Consider the following 24,376-nt stretch of genomic DNA (forward strand, 5'->3'; position numbering starts at 1 on the left):
AGGTTTAGGGCCCTGGTTTGGAATTGCTTCAAGTGTCCTAGTATCTCCTTTGCCATCCTTTTCCTCTCCATTCCCTCCTCTGGACCCTTAGCCCTCAGGCTTGCTATCCTCAGGCCAGCCACACGTCTGTCTCCCAGTGCTGCCCTCATCCTCTGCTCCTTTCTTTCCCTCTCTGCCTCTTGCCCTTTCTCTCTTTCCCCCTTCCCCAGGGAAGGCAGTGGAGCCTAGGGGTTAAAAGAACTAGCCTTGCAGTCAGCCAGGCTTGTGTTCTGATCCACTGTTGCGTCTTCTCAGCTGTGTGACCGTTGGTAAGGTTTAGAAAGAACAAATGCAAAGCGCTAGCATATGTTGAGTCCAGGAGGCATCAAAGTGAGTTAGCCTACCCATTCGTAGCAGTAATAGGCTCTTAATACATAAAAGTTGTGTGCTGGGCTCTACTATATGAATTTTGACATGTGACCCATTGATTCCTCACAAACAGCCCCACACGGTTGGTAGGAATAGTATCCTATTTTGCAGATGGGGAAACTGAAGCCCAGGGTGGAGAAGTGACCTGTGCAAGGTCACACAGCTAATGAATGTCTGAGCCAGAATTCAAACTCAGTTTTTTGTCTTTCTAAGTTAACCTCCCTCTAAGGACTTAAACAGTTTTCCCTCTCTGTTTATAAAGTGATCAGAAAAGTGAAAGCCTCTAGAAATGGGAGGGAAAATAGTCATTTTTCTGAGATCAGTACTGTTTAATTTAAATGTTCTTCATCTGTGCTGTCCAGTACAGTAGCCACTAGCCTCATACGGCTGTTGGGCACTTAAGATGTGGCTAGTGGGACTAAGGAACTGAATTTTAAACTTAGTTTGTTAACTTAAATGTTAAAAGCACAGGTGGCTAGTGGCTGCTCTGGAAGAGTGGTTGCAGCTCAGCTCCCACTTCCTCCTCCTCCTCTCCCTCCCTCCTCCTTCCGCCTCCCACTGCCCCTTTCCCCCCACAGGTGGGTCTTATTTTTGGATGGAGGATTCCTTCTGAGTTTAATTTTTATTGCTTCTTTAATTCTAACAGTGTGAAGAGTGCCAGTGCTGGCAGCATGGGGTCTGCATGGGATTACTGGAAGAAAATGTGCCTGAGAAATACACCTGTTATGTTTGCCAAGACCCTCCAGGTAGAGATTTCTGGAGTCAGGGATATTAACAATATGTAGCCTTTTCCTTAGCACAGCTGGCGGTGAAGCAGCCTGAGTGTCTGTGGTCTTGAGACTCATTTCTTCAGCATCGGCTAGACTCTGCCTCCTCCTCGCCTTTGTTGCTAGCTCACCTGGTGGCCAGCTGTCCTGAACTTGGCAGTAAGAGAGCATGTATGAAGAGGTTCACCTAGTGGAAGGCCAGGCCTTGAGCTAGAATTTTGTTGTGTGTGGGGGTGGGGGTGGGGGGGGTAAAAATCATATAACATGAGCTCTACCCTCTTAACAAATTTTTAAGTGTACAGTACAGTATTCTTTATAAACTATAAGCACAATGTTGTATAGCAGATCTCTAGAACTCTTTCATCTTGTACGACTGAAACTCTGTATAAACTATGGAACGCTGTACCGATTTGCATGTCATCCTGGCGTAGGGGCCATGCTAATCTTTTCTCTGTTGTTCTAGTTTTAGAATATGTGCTGCCAGAGCGAGCACCTTTTCCTTTTCTTGAGAGTTCATGAGGATGTGGGCTCTGTCCTTGGCTTTTCAGGGCTGTTGAAGGGTTGGAAACCGGCCTCTGCTCCCTCTGGTGGCATCTGCCTTCCATTGCATCGTTGCCACCTGGAAGGGAGATACGCCCTTGAGGGGAGGGGAAAGGTGTGTTTGCGAAGAGCCTGTCCGCCACCCAGAGCAGTGAATTAATTCCTTAGGATCAGTTCGTTTCATTGTTCCTTGACCACAGGGCTGGCCTATGGCTCTTGGCTTCCCCTTTCCAGAAATCTCAGGGGTGGATTATAAATCCGTGGTTCTTGTTTTGCTGTCAGTGGGATGTGACATGTCTCCATTCATCACCTGTAAGGTTGCTCCCCTTGGGTGCAGTCCCCTTACAGCTAGACAACGCTGGAGAGCCTCTGCTTCTGTTATTCCTTTTTGTCCTATGAGGTGGGCCTGGTAGGAGCTCCTGTTCCGATTTTTGCTTATGACGAAGAAATTGATGCCCAGGGAAATGAATGACTTTCCTAATCTCATGAAGCAGATTGGAATTAGAACTGACTTGTGGGACCAAGTCTCTTGATTTTGCTGGTTGTATAGGGAGGGACTGGGCTACCACAGTTCATTTTCCAGCAAGTAGGTCCCCCTGGGGCCTGATAACCTCTATTGTGACACTGTGTCTTCTAGTGCTAGATTAGTCTATAGACAGAGAGCAATCTTGCCTCTGTTTTTCCCTTTATCCCAAGGAAAGAATATGGTCAAAAGATTAGTCCATAAGTCATAGAATATAATTGATGGGCAGGATCTCAGAGACCACTTAGTTTAGCCTTGACATTTAACAGGCAAGCAGCAGGCCCAGAAGGGACATGATTGGCCTAAGATCACTCAGACAGTTAGTGCTAGATAGGAGATGACAACTGGTATCTCTGACCTTTGTCTTGTAAAACAGGTAGTGCTGCTTTGAATCCTGCTGCTCAGGCTACCTCTGTGGCAGCTGCCTCTCAGATTCCACACATAATCCCCAGGGCTTCTTTAGGGCACCATTTAAAACCTTTTGTCTACTTTATTGTCTCTCACTCTCTCCGTCCACTTTTCTCTTTTTAGAAATCATACACACCATCTTTATCAATCCCTATGCACTTTCTGAACTTTTATAACTAAATTGCCAAGACTGGGAATAGATTCCTTGAATTGAGCACTCAGTGACTGTCACATTTATTGACTATGTTCGATTCTGCAGTCTTGGGCCAGAAGTTTAACCTAACAGATCTATTCTTTAAAGGTTACTTAAAGGTGTTGTTAACAGAGTGGAGGTGCATCCCCACCATGTGTCTTAGAAAAGCCAGAAAGAGTGCAAGGACCTTGATAGGGTTTGCCCGGGTTATTTTAGGGTCTTTATAGCCATTGAGAGGTGAACAACAGTCTGATTGGAAGCTGTTCCCTGGGCTTTTACAGCAGGAAACACTGTGCCAAGTCACGTGTGGTTGTGTTTTCAGTCCTTCCTGAGGATCCCTGTAATGAACAGGACCGCTGAAGCTGTTTGGTTCATCTGTCATTGTTACAGATGGGAAATGGAGGTCCAGAGCAGGGAGTGGGGGGCTGACCATTCATTTAGTTAGGCGGTAGGTGACAGTTGGAGGGGCACTTGGGGCTTCTTTCCATTTGATAAATCCATTCACGATGCCTTTTGCCAGACACTGAGGATATAACCGTGAACAAAACAATTCCTATTCTTCTGGCTTTTAGTGGGGTTTGGACCAGCAACAGATGTCAAAATAAGTCACCTAACAAGAACATGTTAGGTAGGGATGAATGCTTTGAGGGGGCAAAAGCCCTCAGATCGGGAATGACTAGGAGGCACGGAAGAGGCTCTCGTACTTTGGGAGGTAACCAACGGCCTCTCTGAGGAGGTGGTAAGGAGCCAGTCCTGCAAAGGCCTTGGGGAATAGTGCTCCAGACAGGGGTAGGGGTGCTAGAGCAGAGACCCTAAGACCAGAAAGAGCTTGAATGTGTTCCGGAAAGGGTGGGGCAAGGGGGGCAGGAAGGAGCCCGGGCCTGCCGGCCTCATTAGATCAGTCAGGGCTTTGGGTTTTCTTCTGTGCACGATAGGAAGTCATCGAAGGTTTTAAGTGGGAGAGGGAATGATGTGATTTAACTTTAACAAGATATCCAAGTTCCACTCTACCTCTGGCCAGTCGCAGAGATCAGGAAATTTATATGCTTTTCTCGCTACCTTATCCCCAACACCTAGTAGAGAGCCCAGCATATAGTAGGTGCCAAGTAGATGTATACTGGATGAATGAATGAACAAAATGAACACACCAGTCCATCCTTCCAATAGTTTGTGTGATAATTGTGCGATGATGAAATGGTCTGGGTTTCCTTCAGACCAAGGATTAACTCTCTCATTGTCACTGCTTTAGGTCAGAGACCTGGCTTCAAGTACTGGTATGACAAGGAGTGGTTGAGCAGGGGACATATGCATGGCCTGGCATTTCTAGAAGAGAACTATTCCCACCAGAATGCCAAGAAGATTGTGGCCACCCACCAGCTTCTCGGCGATGTGCAGAGAGTGATCGAGGTTCTGCATGGCCTGCAGCTCAAGATGAGCATCTTGCAGTAAGTGTGGCACCTGCAGCTTTGGGGATGAGTCTGATTTGGCGTGGGCAGAGGGCAGGATAAATATGAGAAACTGGAAAGCCACAAAATCGGCGATAAGTTTGAGACTTTTATTTAAGATTCTCAGTTACATGATAAACATTCTTTTTTAAAAAAATTAACTCTATTGAGGTATAATTTACATATAATTAAGTTCACCCATTTTAAATGTTCATTGAGTTTTGGCAAATGTATATACAACCACTACTGTAATCAAGATACAGTGTGTGGGGACTTCCCTGGTGGTCCAGTGGTTAAGACACCACACTTCTAATGCAGGGGGTGCAGGTTCAATCCCTGGTCAGGGAACTAAGATCCCACGTGCCACATGGTGCGGCCAAAAAATAAAATACAATAAAATGCCTTAGAAAAAAAAAGAGAAAGAAATGGTGTATTTATAGATTGTTTTTTCTTTTTTTTTTTTTTGTACCGTTCTGAGTTGTTTTTTTCTATTTTGGCTGCGCTGGGTCTTTGTTGTGGGCTTCTCTAGTTGCAGAGCATGGGTTCAGTTGCCCCGCAGCATGTGGGATCTTAGTTCCCAGACCAGGGATTGAACCCACGCCCGCTGCTTTGGAAGGCAGATTCTTAACCACTGGACGACCAGGAAAGTTCCTGTTCTGAGTTTTTGGGTTTTGTTTTTTAAACTGTGGTAAGATATACATAATATAAAGTTTGCTATCTTAACCGTTTTTAAGTGTACAGTTCAGTAGTGTTAAGTACATTCACTCTGTTGCACCCAGTCTCCAGAACTCCTTGTGTGGGGCAAAACAAACTCTGTACCCATTAAGCAACTTCTCTCCATTTCCCCTCCCCCAGCCGCTGACAGCCGCCCTTCTACTTTCTGTCTCTCTGAATTTGACTGCTCCGGGTACTTCATATAAATGGGATTCTACAGTATTTGTCTTTTTATGACTGGCTCATTTCACTTAGCATAATGTCCTTAAGGTTTGTCTGTGTTGTAAGTTGTATCAGAATTTCCTTCCTTTTTAAGGCTAAATAATATTCCATTATATGTAAAACCACATTTTGTTTATCCATTCATCCTAAACATCGTGGTTTTTTTGGCCACACCTCGCGGCTTGTGGGATCTCAGTTCCCCGACCAGGGATTGAACCTGGACTGCAGACTGTGGCAGTGAACGCCTGGAATCCTAACCACTAGGCCACCAGGGAACTACCATCCTAAACATTTTTGATTGGGAAACAAAGTAAAATTGACATGGCAAGGAGAGGTTGAGCAGGGCACATTCAGCAAGAGTATATGTTGATTTGGGTAAAAACCAAGCTGCTATAACAAAACCAAAAAAATAAAGGCTAAACAAAATGGAATTTTCTTTCTCACATAAGGCATGGTCCAGAGGTAGGCAGGGGTCCAGGCCAGGTAGGTAGGTGGCCTTTCTCCAAGATTCCAGCTATGGACGTGGGGACTTGGGTTCCTTCTGTCTTACTGCTCTGGCATTCCATTAGGGTTAATCTCATCTGCGTGGTCCAAGCAGATGCATCTGTACCTCCACTCTGCTCTGACCCCCAGGAGGGGGAGCAAGTGGTTTCATGGACACACCTAACTGCAGGAGGCTAGTAGCCAGGTGGCCGTGTGCCCTGAGCAAACTCAGGAGTGAGGGTGGAGGTGGGTGTAAGAGAAGGAAAGGATGGTTACTGGGGGAATTAGCCATTACTGTGACGGTACCTGTTGAGGTGAACTAAATCAAGTGACCCTGTTTTGGATGTCTTAGACTAGGTATTCCCTCACATTTTATAAAATCAGAAAATTTTCCTCCATATAAGCCAAGTGAATTTCTTCTTAACGAGATGCCAGAAATTGACTGAGACAGGTCGAAGGTGAGGGCAAACCTCAGACGATGCTCCTGATTGTAAATGTTGCTGTGTTTCTTTTCATTTGAGGATTCAGTCAGATGGTGTTCTCTTTCTTCTCACTGAAATACCAGTGCTCCAGCCCTGCCCCATATTTCAGAACCTTGTTCGTTCTGAATCCCCATTTAGATCCTTCATCTTTAATTTTTTTATATAAATTTATTTATTTTATTTATTTATTTTTGGCTGTGTTGGGTCTTTGCTGGTGTGCACGGGCTTTCTCTAGTTGCAGCGAGTGGGGGCTACCCTTCGTTGCAGTGCGCGGGCTTCTCATTGCAGTGGCTTCTCATTGTGGGGCATGGGCTCTAGGCGTGTGGGCTTCAGAAGTTGTGGCACGCGGGCTCCAGTAGTTGCGGCACGTGGGCTCAGTAGTTGTGGCTCACAGGCTCAGTAGTTGTGGCGCACAGGCTTAGTTGCTCCGCGGCATGTGGGATTTTCCCGGACCAGGGATCGAACCCGTGTCCCCTGCATTGGCAGGCAGATTCTCAACCACTACTCCACCAGGGAAGCCCCTAGATCCTTCATCTTTATAGCAGTGACTTTGTACTGGAATTAAATCTGACTTCTCCAAGAAGTTCAGGGGGGAGTATAGGGAGATCTTGTTAGTCATTATATATGGAGAAAAGAGCCTGGGAGACAGGAAGGTGGTCCCAGTATGTCTCTGTACACCTGGATAGTCTCTGCTATCACAGGCTCTGGGTCTTCATTCTCAGAAATTTTGTTCCTAAGTGACCTGGTGGATTCATTTTCAAAGGCAAACAGTAAAACTGGGAATAACTTCAAATGTTGTCATTTCAAAAGTAACACGCATGGCTATGCATACCTTCTTCATGACTGACAGGGCTTACAAAGAAAGGCCAGGGTCATCCTTGTGTAGTAGCTGGGGCTTCAGATCTTAGCTGGGAGGGTGAAAATTGTAGGAGGAAGGAAACAACGACTTTTGTGATTTTCGTACAAGAACAGGCCCATACTATGGCCTCTATGCTCCAAGTTAACAGATTTCAGGCTACAGTAGACCTGAAAGTGAACAAGGACTTCCATTTCCTCTGATGCAATTATGATTTCAGAGGTGTGCCTGGGATCCTAGGTTCCTGGTACAGGCTGTGATACCCTGTTGGAAGTGGCCAGGGACCCAGGCTGCCTTGATGCTGGTGGTTTCCTCTCCTTCCCCAGTGGATCGGGGTGGTATTGGGGATTGCTAGGGTGGGAGAGCCGAGAAAGGATAGTTGTAGCCCCTTGCGAGCAGAATTTTAGGTTCTGTAAGATCATTCCCTGCTGTCCTATTTATGGCCTATTCCATTTCTGCAGGAAGACTTCAGGAAAGTGTGGGGGTGGGGTGGGGGATATCTGTATGTGGGAGTTGCTGCTGAGTTCCTGCTGATCTGGTTTCAGTGTTTCTCAGTTGGGACTGGTGAAGGTAATGTTTACAATTATACCATGAGATAATTCTCTGTATGTGTGGAATTGTACCGAGCGTTACAGGATATTTAGCATCTCTGAATTCAGTGAACTGAATGCTGAGGTCACATATGTGACAATCAGTAGTCATTGTGACAGTTGGAAAGGCTCCCACACATTTCTGCACATCTGTGAACCAAATGTGAGTAGCACCTGTCCGTCCTTCCACTTGCTTGCAAACACCCCTGCCAGCTAGGAACTGCCGGTAGCTGGTGGGCCTTACTCGGGAAGCCCAGTTCTTCTTCCTCCGTCCTTTTCTCCTTTCCTTTCTTTCATTTCATTTAATGATCCAAGGTTATAATGGAAGTTCTGGGTGGTAAACAAGAGTTAAAAAGGTAAAGTTTATCTAGAGTCGTGGCTTTTAAACTTAAATATATATCCCACAGTAAGAAATACATTTTATATCACTCACATGTACAAAACTGAAACTAAAATTTCACAAACGCCTACTCTTACTTAGAATGGTGCATTCTGGTATTTTCTGTTCTGTTTTTCCTTTTTTACAATTGATTATGATCCAGTAAATTAAAGACCTTCTGTTGGGTCAAACGTCAGACGGTGAATGATTGTGGGAAACTTGAAGTCATACACAGAGTTTTATGTACACGTATACATGTAGCAAGAGCTTTCAGATTCTCAGAAGTGTCTGTGGCCCAAAAAGGGAGCAGAATCTTTGTTCTTTAATAACAGATTTTCCTCTTTGGAATGGTGTGAACAGAAGATTTTGTTATTAATGGCCTATGCCTAGATGACTTCTGGTTACCACCTCCCTCCCGGGTCACCACTGGATTTGTGTAATTGAGTGCCATTGCATGCCAGGATTATCATGGCTGTTTATTAATAAAGTTAAGGTTATTTTTAGTAAGTCACATTTGAAGAGCACTTTACTGCCAACAAAGTACTGTACTTCCATTCAAATTAATTCACTTCATTTATAGCAAACTCAGTGGTTGCTGGCAGACAGGTAGATGGTTAGCCAGATTTGCAGAGGAGGAAACGGGGATGAGGCTGGCTGAGCGACTTGGGCCGGCTGCACTGCTAATCAGCGGCTGAGCTGAAATGCAGTCAGGTCTTCTGACTCCCAAGTCCAGTCCCACTCACTGTGAGTGATACAGCAGGAGCTTGCCTGGAAGTGGTCTCCTCAGAGGCTGCTGATTTACATTCCCTCTTGTGTGGCAAATAGTGGCTTGTACCAGTTGGCCCAGGTGGGAGGTCTTCCCCGCTACTGGAAAGCCCCTGCAGTGGTCCCAGGTACTCCAAAGCCCTCTCTGTGTTTGCCCTCCCAACAGAAGCCGGGAACATCCTGATCTGCAGCTGTGGTGTCAGCCTTGGAAACAGCATCTGGCGGAGGGGAGATCTCATTCCAAACACATCCATGTCACTGAAGCCAAGAGCAGGGAGGAAGCCCCAAGCTATAGAACTTTGAACGGGGCGGTGGAGAAGCCTCTGCCCCTGCCCTTGCCCCGGTCTGTGGAGGAGTCATATATCACCAGCGAGCACTGCTACCAGAAGCCCCGCACCTACTACCCTGCTGTGGAACAGAAGCTGGTGGTGGAGACCCGGCGCTCTGCCCTTGACGATGCAGTCAACTCCCTCCACGAGAATGGTGACGATTCCCTCTCTCCGCGCCTGGGCTGGCCTCTAGAACAAGACAGGAGCAGAGGGGACAGTGACCCCAAACCCAGCTCCCCAAAGGTATGAGGCTCGCTTGTACTGGTCTTAATTCGGTGTTTGGGTGCTTGTACCTTCTCCTCCTAGGGCTAAATGTTCTGTGGAAGATGTTTATTATAGAGTTGTATTTACTGTAAAATTGTATATAAATTTGCTTATCATCGATGTTTTTTGGTCTGTTAAAATGAGTACAAAGTCAAGGGAGCCCACTTAAACCCCAAAAATGTCCACAAAGTGGCAGAGTCGGGGGCGGGGTGTGGAGAGGTGGGAGGTAGCAGGGGAAAAGGGTTGACTGGAACTTGATAAATGGAAGTAAGTTAGGAAAGTGAGTTTTTTTTCTTCAATGCAATTTATAGTTGCCCGTGGGTGCTAATCCTTCCCACGAGCAAAGAATGAGTCAGGTGTTTTGTTAGGCATAAGGTTTTCAGTACAATTCTATGCTGGCTTTACTTTTCACTTTGCAGCCCTGACATAGGAACAGTCCATTTTGTCAAAATATTTGCTGGTTTCATCAGTTTTCCCAAGAGGTACTCTCATTTTCTTGTTATTCAAGTCATTCTCTCCTGGAGCCCCCTGTGTTCTCTTGCCAGTGTTCACTGGTCTCATTCTGCCCTGTCCTCAGTTGTCAGTGAGGATTTGTGTGATTTGAGAGCTTCTCCACCCTTGTCATACTTACTTTCACAGACTTCACTTTGTGGGATGGTATCACCAGCGTAAGTCCATTGCTGCATCGTGCCAAGGGGGTGCATCCTAGGTTAGAAGCCCCTCAAGGGTGGGCATTATACCTCGTTCAGCCTGTATCCTTGCCAGGGTCTAAACAGTGCTGGATGAGGCTGGTGAGGACATAGTCTTTGGAGACAGACCCAGTTTCAAGTCTGGGCTCAGCCACTTGCTGTGTGATTCTGAGCAGGTCACTTCACCTCCTCAGACGTGTCTCCTTACCCCCTGTCGAGTGGAGCCAGTGGCAGTGCCCTCTCAGTTACTGTGCAGCATATCTGTGAAAAGCTCTCAGAACATGGCTTTGCACATAGTCACCCCTAAATAAATGTTAAGTAGAACCTGTTTCATTTCAAATGAGTGAATGGAAGGTTGCGGTCACAAACCCCAGAAAAGGTTTATGGTCATGCAGACTGGGCACATTGCCTAGAGGTGTCTGGCACATCATGAAAAAATCAGGAAATACGGGGCCTAAACAAGGCAGCTGGGCTTAAAAATCTCTTTCATCGATAGCAGGCTGACCATAGGCCGGCACTGTGTTTTATAAACATTATCCTATTTCATCCTCATGAACCTTTAAAGTAGGATTTACTACTTCCTTCTTTCCCATGAGGGAACAGAGGCCCAGAGAGGTGAAGTAACTCGTCCAGATACACGCATTCAGCGAGACATGGAGCTAGGATTTAAAGCTAGTTTGTCTGACATCCACATACTAACCCTTGTCTACACTTGCCTTGCTGTATTCTGATCTCAGGTTTCTGGAAGCCCTTCTGTGAGGCCTACTTCAGGCCTAGGGCATTGGGCCATTCTTTGGGAAGCAGCTGTGGGATCCTCTGAGCCAGAGGTCTGTGCCGCCCTGAGGTGGTTGTTATTGGTACAGCAGGCACACTTCTGCCCAGTGCCCAAGAGGGGAGGAACGAGGCAGGGAGGTAGAGAGTTGGGATATTCAAACTGCAACTGGGTTTTCAAATGGTTGTGGACACTGGCTGTTTGGAAGAGGGGCTGGGAGCTGTCTCCATGCAGTAACTTCAATGTTGTTGCATCCCCAGGTGAGGGAATATGTCTCCAGAAAGGTCCTACCTGAGGAAGCCCCCGCTCGGAAGCTGCTGGACAGAGGCGGAGAGGGGCTGCTGAGCTCCCAGCACCAGTGGCAGTTTAACCTGCTGACGCACGTGGAGTCTCTTCAGGACGAAGTCACGCATAGGATGGACTCCATTGAGAAGGAGCTGGACGGTAGGGCTCCCGCCTTGGCTCCCTGCACTTGGCAGCCACTGTGGGCCCACCGGGATGAGCTGCTCTCCAGGCACAGCTGTGTTCTTGTCTCCTCTCTGTCAGTCTCACCACCTTCATTCTCCCCTCAAGATGGCAGAGCCTTACTTTTAGTATTGATCGGGCACTTCTAAGGTTTGTGCAATGTCAGGGGTCCTGCCTCACTTTCCCAGTCCCTTCTGCCAAGGAGAGTGTGCAGAAGAGCAGCTGGACTCTGCCTGCGGGTAATGTGTGATCTGAGCAGATCTCTACTAAGCCAGTTCTGTGGGAAATTGAAACTTTGACGTATTTGAGCTTTTAGGATGTCTGAGGATTGATCTGAAAACACTTTTTTTTTTTTTTTTTTTTTTTGTGCGGTACACGGGCCTCTCACTGTTGTGGCCTCTCCCGTTGCGGAGCACAGGCTCCAGACGCACAGGCTCAGCGGCCGTGGCTCACGGGCCCAGCCGCTCCGCGGCATGTGGGATCCTCCCGGACCGGAGCACGAACCCGTGTCCCCTCCATCGGCAGGCGGACTCTCAACCACTGCGCCACCAGGGAAGCCCTGAAAACACCTTTTATTTCAGCCTTTCTTAAAATCTAATATGAAGCCTTCTCCTCTTTATCAGTAGAGATTTAAGAACTTGACTAAGTCATTTATGTAGCCCCTGGGTATTTGTCCCAGATGTTAGTGGTAACAAATGGGCTTGGAGGACTGAACTCTTGATCCCCAGGATGTTGTCAGTTTGCTTTTTGAAGTCAGACTTCCTTCTTGATTGTTTGTTGTCTTATTCTCTTATTTCCTAATTATTTGTTTTCATCCTTAGAAAGGAGACTGATTAAGAAATAAATGTTCTGTTTGAGGATTCTGAGTACAGCCAGGCTGTTATTACTGTAATTGGGGATGAAATAACTCAGAAGAAAAATGCCATGTGTTATGTAAGCGAGGGTCACAGGTATGGCTGAGGCCGGGCCAGGGGAGGAGAGCTGCTGTGAGGGGAAGTGATAACAGGAAGGCTTCCTGGAGCTCCTGGGACTGAAGTGGAGCCTTGAAGAGAGTGATGTTTTCTGCTACAGAGGGGGTGGCTGAGGGTGGATGATAAGAGGACTGGCTCGACTGGGAAAGCGTTGGCCCTGTTGGAGGACAGTGCGAGGGCGAGAGCCTGACACGCCCTCATGCTTTCTTTCCTGCCCCGGAGGCAAACCTGCGGAACCAGGAATGGGAGGCCAGTCCAGGGTCCATTGTGAGGGCATTTCTGGAAGGCAGAGTGTTTCTGTCTCTCTTTCACTCCTGAAAGGTTTCCTTGGGCTCCTTAGAACTGTAGCTGATGCCAGGTCTGTGAAAAACCCTGCTATTAGAAAGCTGAAGGAGGATCGAATGCCAGACTGAAAATTGTAGAGTTTCAGACAGTGGCGGTAGAATTGGCTCTGGGTCCCTGAAAAGAGGCTTAGCACCATGGAAACAGGGCGAAGGTTCTGTTGTTGCCAAAGGAACCTGCCCCTAGGGGAGAAGTCAGAGCCTTCTTTCTTTCTTCCTCCCTCCCTCCCTCCCTTCCTCCCTCCTTTCCTTCCATTTTATTTTTGGCTGCGTTGGGTCTTAGTTGCCGCACGCGGGATCTTCATGGCGGCATGCGGGATCTTTTGTTGTGGCGTGCGGGCTTCTCTCTCTCTGGCTGTGGCACACGGGCTCCAGAGTGTGTGGGCTCTGTAGTTTGTGGCACGTGGGCTCTCTAGTTGAGGCGTGCGGGCTTAGTTGCCCCAAGGCATGTGGGATCTTAGTTCCGCCACCAGGGATCAAACCCACATCCCCTGCACTGGAAGGCACATTCTTTAACTGGACCACCAGGGAAGTCCCAAGCTTGGGCTGCTCCAGCCCTGAGTTCACTGAGTGATCAGTGTGGCCAGGACAACAAGCCTGGGCTCCCTTCTCTGGCCTTCCAGAGGACTCTTGTGTCCTCCATCTGGGGCCACATACTCTGTTCTTGTTCTGATATTCCAGGCTCTGAGAGGTACTGGAAGCATGAAAATCAATTATAAAGTTTAAAGATTTTATTCAGGTAAACAGAGTTTGCATTGTATTTAATAAAGATTCATCAGAATCCCATTTTATTTCTACTATCTTCATTTCATCTAAATACCACCAAGATAAACAGCTTTTATAGGAAGTTACATACAATATTCCTTTTTAAAAAGTCTGATAGGCTATTGTATTGACTTTAAAAAATATCATTGTTTCAGTGTTAACCATTATTTAATAACTTACGTAGTTGTGTGAACAGTCTTATAAAACTAAAAGATAAAAGATATTTAATGACCATAAAAATACTGAATCTTTTAGCATTAGAAAGATTTTTTTTTTTAATGTTACCTTAGTGAGCATTGGCCTCTATCTAGATTGTCTGGGGGACTGTATTTGAAATGAAACTTTACCTTTATAACCTGCTGCCTTTCTTGGAATCATGATACTGTTGAGAAGCTGTTGAGCTTCCTTAAAAGAGAAACTTGGGGTGATGGTCCAGCACCTGGTGTGGAGAGAAGCCTGGCTTGTTGGATGCTGGGGTCCAGAGGAGGTGCTGTTGGCTCCCACAGTTCTGGGTCTGGTCTTCTTCGTTCCTGCTAGAGAGAAGAATTCCACCTTAGGGGCTCCAAACACTCCTCTTAACCAAGTTCAGACACTATGAGTGGCCTAGGCTCTTCTAGTCTGCACACTGACTGATGCTTTTCTCCCTGTGCGTGCCTGCTGGGTCACCATGGTGTTGGGGGACGTCTTGGGTGAGCCCGAACCACATCTGAGGTAGTTCCAGTAGCTTTAAGAGGGGCCTCTCAGCAATTGTAGGATCATCTTGCCCAGGACAGACTGACTGACATTTTCTCTTGGAATCAACCCAGCCAGCCTTGACTGCCCAGATGGGCTCTTACGGCATTAACTTTGAGTCTTTTCTCCATTTACTCTTTTTTTTAAAAAAAGATTTATTTATGCATGCATGCCAGGTCTTTGGGATCTTCGTTGCTGCGTGTGGGATCTTTAGTTGTGACATGTGGGATCTAGTTCCCTGATCAGGGATCAAACCTGGGTCCCCTGCATTGGGAGCATGGAGTCTTAACCACTGGACCACCGGGGAAGTCCCCCCTCCATTTACTCTTGGGCTCTTTAGCTGAGCAGTTCCTGTCTCTCTCTAGTCTGTGGACTCCTTTTTCTTTTTCTTTTTTTTTTTAATAAGACTGTTGTATTGAAACTGGTCACTATGGAGTTTTTCTTGCTCAGGAGGTCACTGGTCACTGTCATTTAACTTTGATCCTTTACTCTTGGTTTTCAAGTTCCGTCTGAGAAGTCAGTTTTGTATTTCTTATTTTCAAGTCCTTGTACTTGTTGGGATCAGGAGGAGGGAAGGCTCCTCCTCCTTGGAACCCCCGAGTGCCAACAAGAAATCTGATGGAGGAAGGTGAACTCTGAGGAGCCCGAGCGTTCAGTGGGGCATATCGCTGGACTGTTCCTGCATTCTCTCACTGCCTCTGTCAAGAGCCTACTATGTACCAGGCATAGTTGAGTGTTAGGGATATAATGGTGAGTAAGGCAGACTCTGCCTCTGCTCTCATGGAGCTTGATCTTATGTTAGAGACAGATATTAATTAAATCAACCCGTTATGTTTAATTATAAACCAGGATAAGTGCTCCAAAGGGGAGCAAGTGATAGCATAGCACCTGTGACACAGGGACCAGATTCAGATTGTAGAGTTGGGGAAGGCTTCCCTGAGAAGTAACTTGCAGGGAACAAAGGATTTAGAAAGGTGGGAAGGAAGATGGAGGGCTGGTCTGAGGAGGGCAGAGGATTGTGTATGAGGCTGCAGGCTTCTTGAGGAACAGGCACTGCATGGTCTTCCTCTTTCTGCACTCTGGCTCCAGGGTCCAGATGGTGCTCAGTAGAGGTTGGTGCACAGACTAGAAAGGCTACGGGCAGGCTGGGGTAAGCACAGGGCCTACCTGGAGGGGCTGGCTCTTGTCAGAGGTGCAGGGCTCCAGAATGGCCCTTCCGCAAATGCCAGAGCTTAAGGGAGTGGCTTGGGGAAGAACAAATATCTTTCTATAGAGAAATTTCTGCTCTCAGAAGCAAGACAGCTTTTTAGATATTGAACTAATTGTAGTCAAGTTTCTTAGTATCTGGACATTTTACATTAAGTACTTAGAAAATAAAATCAGAGTGTTCTGTGCTACTGATGATAGGAATCAATATGAAGCAGATCAGAATTTATGGAGACAAAAATAGACCATTTCAAGTCCCTTTAGATTCTAATTTTTCTTCACAGAAGGCTAAAACACCAGGCTCTCTGATTTTCAACATGGGAAAGCCTTATAAAGATGGGGCGGTAACACTGAGAAAGGTGGGTCCTTCCAAGCCGGCTAGACTATAGAGCTGCACGAATGCAGTAGTCACTAGCTATGTGTGGCTATTTAAATTAATTAAAATGGAATAAAATTTAAATTCAGTTCCTCAGTTGCACTAGCCACGTTTTCAGTACTCAGTAGCTACATATGGCTAGTGGCTATATTAGACAACACAGACATAGCCCATTTCCGTCATTGCAGAAAGTGCTGTTGGACTGCACTGCTCTACGGCATTTGAGCTTTGTCCTAGGAGTAATACTTTGCAGAGAGGGTGATGAGGCAGTGTTGCCTGAAATGGCCCTCCCTCCCCGCCCCCCGTGAGTGGTTAGGTGGGATAAAGTGCTGAAATTCTTGCAGAGCAAGTGTTGAGAACTCACCGGGTCCTCTCTCTTCTGCCTACAGTGTTGGAGAGCTGGCTGGACTACACTGGGGAGCTGGAGCCCCCAGAGCCTCTGGCCAGGCTTCCGCAGCTCAAGCATTGCATCAAGCAGCTGCTGACGGACCTGGGCAAGGTGCAACAGATCGCACTCTGCTGCTCAACATGAAACTGGGCACCCCACACTAATGGGGGCACAATCCTGGGGCACCTGCAGGAGGAGCTTCACATATTTAAATAAATAAACCTAGCATGCCGAATGCACGTGACACCGACTGACTTCAGGGATCTGGGCAGGGGTGTGATGGACTTGGACAAAGAGGCCGTTTTGGCTGCTGGAAGGGAGGGCACTCTGATCTCGAAGCCTACCAAGAAGGTAGCAGATAGACTCTTGGGATTCCCTTCTTCTGTGCACATTGTTGAATGGAGAGTGAGTCTTTTTGCACAAACTTCACTTGAAATCGTGCCACTGATGATAAATGGAATGAGAGCCAAAAAAGTTTAGTCGGAAACAGTTGTAAATTCAACTTGCAGCTTATTTAATTGACTTTTCTGTCAGGTTGGGGCACATGCCAAGCCTTCTGGTTTTCTGCCTGGCATGAATTTAGGCAGCAGGCATCATTTTCGTTTTTCCAGCTTCGTGGGAATGTCGTGACTTCACCGTTCTGTGGAGGTTGGGAAGGAGCAGAGGCCTTGGCCGCCCTGTCTTCTTAGAACTTCACTTTCTCACCACCTCTCTTGCATGACTTCATGGTACCGGGGACAAGTTTTGTATGCTTTCACCCCAGAATTGGCTGGGTTGTGTCTTTTGTAGCAGAACCCATACAGCCTGTGGAAGAACTAGAATCTCACTGTAATAAGAATCTAGGAGGAATTCCAAACTGAAGCAGGCAGGGTCTGGAACCCAAAGGACAGCATTTTCTACCCACTTCTTGACAGCTTACCAGTTCTATTTAATGTCCAAAAAATGGTTCCCCCAAATTTGAACTCTCACTGTAAAGATTTGTTACAAAGAATGTGGTTTGGGGAATTACCTTACTTTGTATTGTTGTAAACAAACCAGATTCTACATCTGCTGCCGCTTTTCTCCTTCCCCGAAGGGTATATGTTCAGTAGTTGGCATTTTCAGAATTGTTTTAATATACTTTAACACTTTAAATTTCCTGTTCGTATTATTTTGTGAGATCAAGGTGATTATGCTGCTTAAGGTCCAGGTACAGTTTGTACCTTCTGAGACAATATTTGTTACTCTTCCAGGTTACGGTTCCACGTGTAATTGTTTTGTTTTTCCTTACTAGGCAAAGTTAAAGAAAATGTTCCATGCTTTGAGGAGTGACCCATTTTACCATTTAGTTTTCCTATCACTAAAGGCAAAAATCAAAGCACATCTATCCATTAACACTCACAAGTTAATTATGGGTTTATGAATCTGTAATGTTATATGCTGCAAATATTTACTATGTAAACGTGAAGTAGCCAATATCTCAATAGCAATGACAGTATCTCCGGTGACCTTTGGGATGGTTAGGCTTTAAGGTACAGGTCATTGCGGTCACAAAGCCCTCTGTACCAAGATCTGTTTCAAGGTATGCTTTGTCTAGTAATTTAACTCACCATTTGATATAAAATGAATTTAGGACAAGTTGACCTGCTGTAGCTCATCCATCAGAGGGAATACATGTGGCTATGACATCTGTAATAAAGCTGACACAATTCCTCTGTAAGAGGTTGTTTCCCATTGCTAATGTTGGTGTTTCTGGTGTGGGAAGAAACGCTCAAGGAGTATGCATGGCATCTGTGTTTTGCATAATTTATCAGACGGCCACATGATAAGAACTGTGTGAAGCTTGTCTGAAAGGGGAAGAAACAGGATGATTTTCTGTAGCCACAACTGTGAGGTATGGTGACTTATTAGATTACTGATTTTTCTTTCCTGAAAACACATTTGAGCATAACTTCTGGAGAAGCTGTAACTTTAAGGGAGTCAATCTCATGTCTTTTTCAAGATGAAAGAAGAAACTGAGTTACCCTAATTTTGCCAAGTGGCCATTATTGAGTTTACTGTATGCTTTTTGTAAAGGAAATAGTCCCATTTCACTCATTGTGACCTTTGTCCTTAGGGAAGCAGGGGGTGACTCCAAGTTCTGATAACCCCAGTGTGCTTCCCTAATTTAAAGCCATGTTGAGGGGCTCCATCCCCAATTCCTGGGTCAAGTTGAATTAACCCCAGGCTGGAGCACTGGAAACTGTTATTTGCAAATATTACTGTTACCATTTAGAAATATGTACACTACCTAAGTTTTCTTTTGAGAAAAACTATCCACCTATTAAAAAAATTGCCTTGACAAAAACAGTTCTGGTTTGACTAATCATTTTGTTTAAGTGATGAGTGTATGCAAGGTGGACCCTTGATGAGCCAACATTGCACTGTGGATACATATCTATGTTTACGCGCTATTAGAACAGAAGGCGCTGTATATAGAAATGTTGCTTTGAAGCAATATTTGCAAAACATGCAAACTTCTGTATCTGTATTTGGAAAAAATAAAACAGGTTTTTGTTGCTACGTTTCAGTCATTTGTTATAGTTATCTACCCTTTTTTTTTTTTTTTTTTTTTTTTTTGCGGTATGCAGGCCTCTCACTGTTGCGGCCTCTCCCGTTGCAGAGCACAGGCTCGGGACGCACAGGCTCAGCAGCCATGGCTCACTGGCCCAGCAGCTCCGCGGCATGTGGGATCTTCCCGGACCAGGGCACGAACCCGTGTCCCCTGCATCGGCGGGCGGACTCTCAGCCACTGCACCACCAGGGAAGCCCTACCCTATTTTTTTTTAATAAATTTATTTTTCTTTTTATATTTATTTTTAGCTGCATTGGGTCTTTGTTGCTGTGTGCAGGCTTTCTCTAGTTGTGGTGAGCGAGGGCTCCTCTTTGTTGCGGTGCACGGGCTTCTCATTGCAGTGGCTTCTCTTGTTGCAGAGCATGGGCTCTAGGCATGCAGGCTTCAGTAGTTGTGGCACACAGGCTCAGTAGTTATGGCTCGCGGGCTCCAGAGTGCAGGCTCAGTAGCTGTGGCACACGGGCTTAGTTGCTCCGTGGCATGTGGGATCTTCCAGGACCAGGGCTTGAACCTGTCTCTCCTGAATTGGCAGGCAGATTCTCATTAACCACTACACCACCAGGGAAGTCCCATCTACCCTGTTTTTAATGTGCATTAATTTTCTATAAACATTACCTTTTAAAGGAAGTCTGCTTTTACATTCTTAGTAGACGTATCTTCTGCAGGGAGGCAGCTGCAGGCTTAAATCCAAAATCCCAAGGACATATGCAAAATACTTTTGAATTCATTTAAGTGTCTTTAATATTCAAAAGTAAAATGCCCCACACCACCCTCTAGCCCAGTCTGGCTCATGCTTTGTGATGTGAGCTGCAGGACTATTCAATTTTTGATTGTTGAAAGCAGTGCAGGGAAAATAGGTCTGGCCTTCCCTATATTAAAAGATGGCACCCACTGCAATTAGGACCCTTCTGAGGGCAAGCCAAACGGCCTATGAACCCCAATCAGCTCCTTCCTGGGTGTGCGTAAGACTCAAGGAATGGAGTAGGCTCTAAGGTTATACTGCAGAGCTTCCCTGTTCTTGCCACATTGCTTCTTCCCTTCCTAAACAATTATGCTTATTAAAAAAGTTGAGGGAGGCAGTTGGAGAGACATTAAAGTGAGTAGCAATCCATTAGTTCACACCAGATATGCTCCTTAAATCTTTCAAGAGCCTTAAAATTTGGTAAGAAAGGTGAGTATAGAGGCTTAAGCCAGAGCTCACAAACAAGAACTAGCCTATCTCTGTAAACACCGGCACTAAACACTTACTAAAATAGCCCTATAACTTGGGCCTTTGGGGAAGTCTGTGCCCAAAGGGCAGGCTGATGGAGCAAGCTGGTGGCAGCACTGGTATAGCAGTAGGCAGTTAAATAAGCACCTAGTAGAGCCAGCTATTTGCCGGCACGACCCACCGCCATCTACAAGACAACAGAACACTGTCATCTGTTCTCTTAGGAAAACAAGCTCAAATTCTAACTAGTGAGAGGTAGGGGCGACGATGGAACACAGGCTGCTGGAGCCCTCATTACATAGACTCCACAAAACAAAGGAAACCCAAGTGCGACGCTGGGGAATGCGCAGGAAAAAAATTTCCCAGATGTGGCGGCCCAGGCCTAACCAACACATAATGATCCCACAAAAGCCAACGATGGCCACGTGAATGAGAAACAAAGGCTTTATTCTCATGGACTCCCAACTTGGTTCGCTACCAGCCAGAAAGGAGGTTGGAAATAGGTTCGGGAAAATAAGCACGATAAAGGACGAACGAAAAGGACACACGAGACTGCAGGAACTGCCAAAACTCATTTTTCATTAACGCGTAATGGGGAGCCAGGCTCAGGGCCTCGGATCTGATCACGGCTCTAGTCCAGAGAGCGCCCGGGCCGGGCCGCCCGCAGCTCTGCCGCTCAGCCGGTGATGCGCACGTCCGTGCGGCGGCGAAGCCGCCGGGCCCGCGCTGCCTCAGGCAGGATGGCGAGCAGCTGCTCCTGCACCAGCATCTCCACGATCTGCTCCTTCGTACGGATGTCGGGCCGCAGCCACTGGCGGGAGAGCTCCCGCAGCTGTCGGAACGCCTCCCGAGGGCCTGCCGCGTCCTGGTAGCGGAACTGCCGGAATCGCTGGCGGAACGTCTCCGGGCCGGGCCGGGAGCCGCCAGGGCCTGGGGGGGATCGCGGAGCGGCTTCGGCAAACGGCGCGGAGGCCAGGGGTGCGGGCCCGAGGGGCAGCTCCAGGGCGGCGGCGGCCGCCGCGGGAAACGTAGGATTCGCTTCGGGGACCGCGGCGTTGAGGCTGGACGATTCGGGGGCAGGCGGTGGGGTCTCAGGAGTCGAGGAGGAGCCCGTAGAATTACGCTCCGGGCCTGAGCTCAAGCCGGCCCCTTCCTCTTTCCCCGACAGCGGCGCGAGGCTCTCGGTTACTGCCAAGCTCGGCTCACTTGCCGCCATGACTCCAACTCTGGACGTCACCCTTTGTCCGGCAGCTGTGGGCGCAGCACAGCGTCTGCTAGGGGGCAGGGTGAAGAGGGAGACGTTTCCGTTAAAGGGCGGAGCCCGCGCGACCCTGAGGGAGAGGGGCGGTGGGGGCCCCCAGCCTACCAGCGCCAGCAAAGCGCCTGGGACGGCCGGAAGTGGGCGTCCAGGCTGGCTTCTCTATGGTGAGCTCGGCGCGCGAGCGTCCGGAAGCTGAGTCCGGGCTCCCGGAAGCGGCGCCCTCTCGCGTTCCTGAGTCCCGGCAGGAGGCTGTGGCTACCGCCAGCCCGCCGACTAGTCGAAGCGTGCAATGGCTGGCTCCGGCTGGTGGCGCCTACGAGCACCAGTTCTAGGAGAAGGAGAAGTCGAAGAGTCGGAGGAGGAGCCGGAGGAGGGGTCGGAGGAGGAGTCGGTGCCGGAGCCGCCGCTCAAGCCCAAGCCCAAGCCTAAGGAGAAGGGGCCCAGAAGGGTCCCTCTCCGCCTAGATCGGTTCGGCTTGCAGGTGACCTAAGTCTGCCCCTGCGTGCGCGCCTCCTTACTTGACCCTGATTAGGATGATGGCGAACCAATGGCTCCCGGGGGCTGGCGCCCGGCGGGTGGCGGGAGCTGGAGGAGGGCCCAACTCGAGAAAGTTCTCTCGCTCACTCAAAAGAGGAGGGCAGTACACCCGCCTTGTGGCGAGGATGACACAGGATAACGTGTGTAAGATCTGCAACACACGTAGTAAAAGTTGCCCTTTTTATGGCACAAAGTAAATGCTCAAGAACTTTTTGCCATTACGATTTTGCTTTTTGGCGTGGCCTCTGAAACCAAGGGACAGGTGGCTCTGGGTTTTGCTTTTAATTTCAGGATTCCTAAATAGACTAAATGCGTAGCCTCATATAGTGGCCACTAGCCCCATATGCTTACTGAGCCCTTGACATGTGACTAGTGGGAATTGGGTTGTGATGTAATGTTAAGTACAGCCAGGACTTAGTATGAAAAAAAAATGTAAAATATCTCAGTAATTTTTTATATTGGTTACATGTTGGATTGGTAGTATTTTGCATATATTGGGTCAAATAAAATATATAATTAAAATTAATTTCACGTGTGTCATTTACTTTTAAATGTGGCTACTAGAAAATTTTACATGACGTATATGGTTTTCATTATACATTCGTTGAACGGTAAAACTGTGCTACCCTATTGGAGTCAGGCTGCCTTGGGGGAATCTCCGAAGGGTTTATTTGCCTTAGGCCAGAGTTGCGGAGAGGATTAAATAGTGAAGACTTTGGAAAGAAAGGGCTTTTTAAATGTTTGTCTTCATTAAGTAAATTGCTTCATTAAGTAAAACATTTTCAATTGTTTGTCTTCATTAAGTAAAAACCTAATTAGTAGTTATGAGAATTCAGTGAGATGATGCAGGTAAAAGCATGTAGCTCTGACAGCCCTTTGGTAAGTGATATTCTTTTTGACAACTGGCTCACAAATATGTTTTGTATGTATTTTACAGACTGGGAAACTAAGGGAGAGACAGGGGTCTCTTATGAAGATTTTGTATAACCCTTGCAGTACCTTTGATTTCTATGCAGAATGAGTGGGCCTCTTTAACAGCCATCAGCACACCAGTGGCCCTGATGTAAAACTTGCCTCCCCCATAGGATGTGCTCTTGTAAATGGGTTGAAGTAGATCTTCACAGAACAGTTTCCACAGCCTGAAAACCTTGAAAGTCATCACAATGGGTCTTTAATGTTTTTAGTTAGTAATATGTGAAAATTGAGAGTTCACGTGCAAACCTGGATTTCCAGTTTTTCTTGAAAAAGTGGACAAGCTGGCTGCACCGGACCCACCCACATTCCTGCCAGTTAACAATTAGCTGGAGCTGAGTCTCCTTCCTTTAGACAGATACTCTGTTCCAGTGAGGTTCAGTCCCCACCCACCATTCCCTATTCTCTGAAATAGAATGTTGTTTCATGTTACATTAACATTCAGAAGAGTTCATTTACTATTGCTCTCAGGTTGTCGTTTTCCTTAGAGCCAATATTTTTCCCTATTTTCTTTTCAAAGGTGGGAAAACAGGGGCCTAGAGTTTGTCATACCTACCAGCTTCAAACCTTTCCTTCCTCTGCCAGGCCCCTTGGCAGTTGGGTTTGCTGCCCTGAGTGAACCAACAGTCCTATTTCCTGTGTGGTAATAGGCAGTCGGTATCCAGGGCTAAGGGAGCCCACCAAACCCTGCTGTAAGGATGAGGGGTCCTGGAAGTCTTCACTCAGGAGGGGACCTTTAAGCCTAGACTCAAGAAGAAAAAGGGTCGAGTTAGGGACATTCCAGGTAGAAGGCACTGTCTGTACCAAGGCACAGAGTGAATGGGAACAAAGCTTTGTGGAAACTGCAGGCTGAGGTGAGGTCTGGGGAAGGGATAAGAGCTGAGGTTGGAAGGTCAATTAGAGGTTAAATCATAAAGAGCCTAGAATTCCATGTTGAAAAATTGAATCGTCCTCTTGCAGAAGGGAACGAACTCTTGTGGTACTGGGAATCACGAGTGTTACAGCTCTAGCCCGTTTCTTCCATCCCTATTGGAATCACAGAACATTGGAGATAGAAGGAGAACATCTTAGAGTTCTACTAGAATTGTCGAATGTTAGAATGGAAGGGACCTCAGAGATTAAATCCAAAATCAGTTTCAGTTATAAGCCCCCAAAATCTATTTTTAAAAAAATAATACCTCTTCCTAGAAGAAGGATGCACTTACATACTTCTGCATACAATTTCAGGTAATTTCAGATAGCCTTGAACCCATCCGGAGGACTCAGGTTAAGTTTAAAATATATATTTACGTGCATTCTCTTCTGAATTTTGCAGGTTAAGAAATCAAGATACCAAGAGGCAAAGGATTGGTCCAAAATCAAAAACCTAGTAAGTGTTTCCAGGAGGACAAAATTCTTTTGACTTCCTAGTCCAATGCTTTTATCATATTAGACATTTTTATTAGCACTAGTTGGGAGCTCCCATGGGAATGCATGATAATTCATTCATCTCATATCACTTAGCTTCCGACACAAGTCCTGACTCCCAGCTGACACTCAGTAAATTTTTTTTTTGTGGTACACGGGCCTCTCACTGTTGTGGCCTCTCCCGTTGCGGAGCACAGGCTCCGGACGCGCAGGCTCAGCGGCCATGGCTCACGCGCCCAGACGCTCTGTGGCATGTAGGATCCTCCCAGACCGGGGCACGAACCCATGTCCCCTGCATCGGCAGACAGACTCTCAACCACTGC

General features: G+C 46.9%; 3 protein-coding genes and 1 non-coding gene across 12 annotated transcripts in view; 2 read left to right on the forward strand and 2 right to left on the reverse strand.

Annotated features, from left to right (window-relative positions):
- The window catches only part of PHF20 (PHD finger protein 20), a 133,333-nt gene extending 114,719 nt beyond the window's left edge, over positions 1 to 18,614 (forward strand). For all 6 annotated transcript variants that reach the window (XM_030830718.2, XM_060284680.1, XM_060284681.1 and 3 more), the window contains 5 exons: positions 1,055 to 1,154; positions 4,089 to 4,284; positions 8,942 to 9,347; positions 11,090 to 11,273; positions 16,075 to 18,614. In XM_030830718.2, coding sequence (XP_030686578.1) covers positions 1,055 to 1,154; positions 4,089 to 4,284; positions 8,942 to 9,347; positions 11,090 to 11,273; positions 16,075 to 16,217 — 1,029 coding nt within the window. In that variant the 3' untranslated portion in view covers positions 16,218 to 18,614. The remainder of the gene's footprint in view (positions 1 to 1,054; positions 1,155 to 4,088; positions 4,285 to 8,941; positions 9,348 to 11,089; positions 11,274 to 16,074) is intronic.
- Positions 1,562 to 1,668, reverse strand: LOC115839409 (U6 spliceosomal RNA). Its single transcript, XR_004034058.1, has one exon. It is a non-coding gene; the product is annotated as a U6 spliceosomal RNA (small nuclear RNA).
- A 1,692-nt stretch (positions 18,615 to 20,306) lies between the features above and the next one.
- Positions 20,307 to 21,285, reverse strand: SCAND1 (SCAN domain containing 1). The gene has a single exon (XM_030830716.3). It carries the CDS (start codon positions 21,090 to 21,092, stop codon positions 20,553 to 20,555), a length of 540 nt encoding a protein of 179 aa, XP_030686576.2. The 5' UTR covers positions 21,093 to 21,285; the 3' UTR covers positions 20,307 to 20,552.
- The window catches only part of CNBD2 (cyclic nucleotide binding domain containing 2), a 74,057-nt gene continuing 70,023 nt past the window's right edge, over positions 20,343 to 24,376 (forward strand). For all 4 annotated transcript variants that reach the window (XM_030830711.3, XM_030830709.2, XM_060284610.1 and 1 more), the window contains exons 1-2: positions 20,343 to 21,618; positions 23,962 to 24,015. In XM_030830711.3, coding sequence (XP_030686571.1) covers positions 21,427 to 21,618; positions 23,962 to 24,015 — 246 coding nt within the window. In that variant the 5' untranslated portion in view covers positions 20,343 to 21,426. The remainder of the gene's footprint in view (positions 21,619 to 23,961; positions 24,016 to 24,376) is intronic.

The sequence above is a fragment of the Globicephala melas genome, chromosome 15 (assembly GCF_963455315.2).
Source record: "Globicephala melas chromosome 15, mGloMel1.2, whole genome shotgun sequence".
NCBI classification, from domain to species: domain Eukaryota; kingdom Metazoa; phylum Chordata; class Mammalia; order Artiodactyla; family Delphinidae; genus Globicephala; species Globicephala melas.

What these genes read in the sequence shown, in the direction of transcription:
- SCAND1 (XM_030830716.3), bottom strand. Translation starts at nt 21,092, where the DNA reads ATGGCGGCAAGTGAGCCGAGCTTGGCAGTAACCGAGAGCCTCGCGCCG.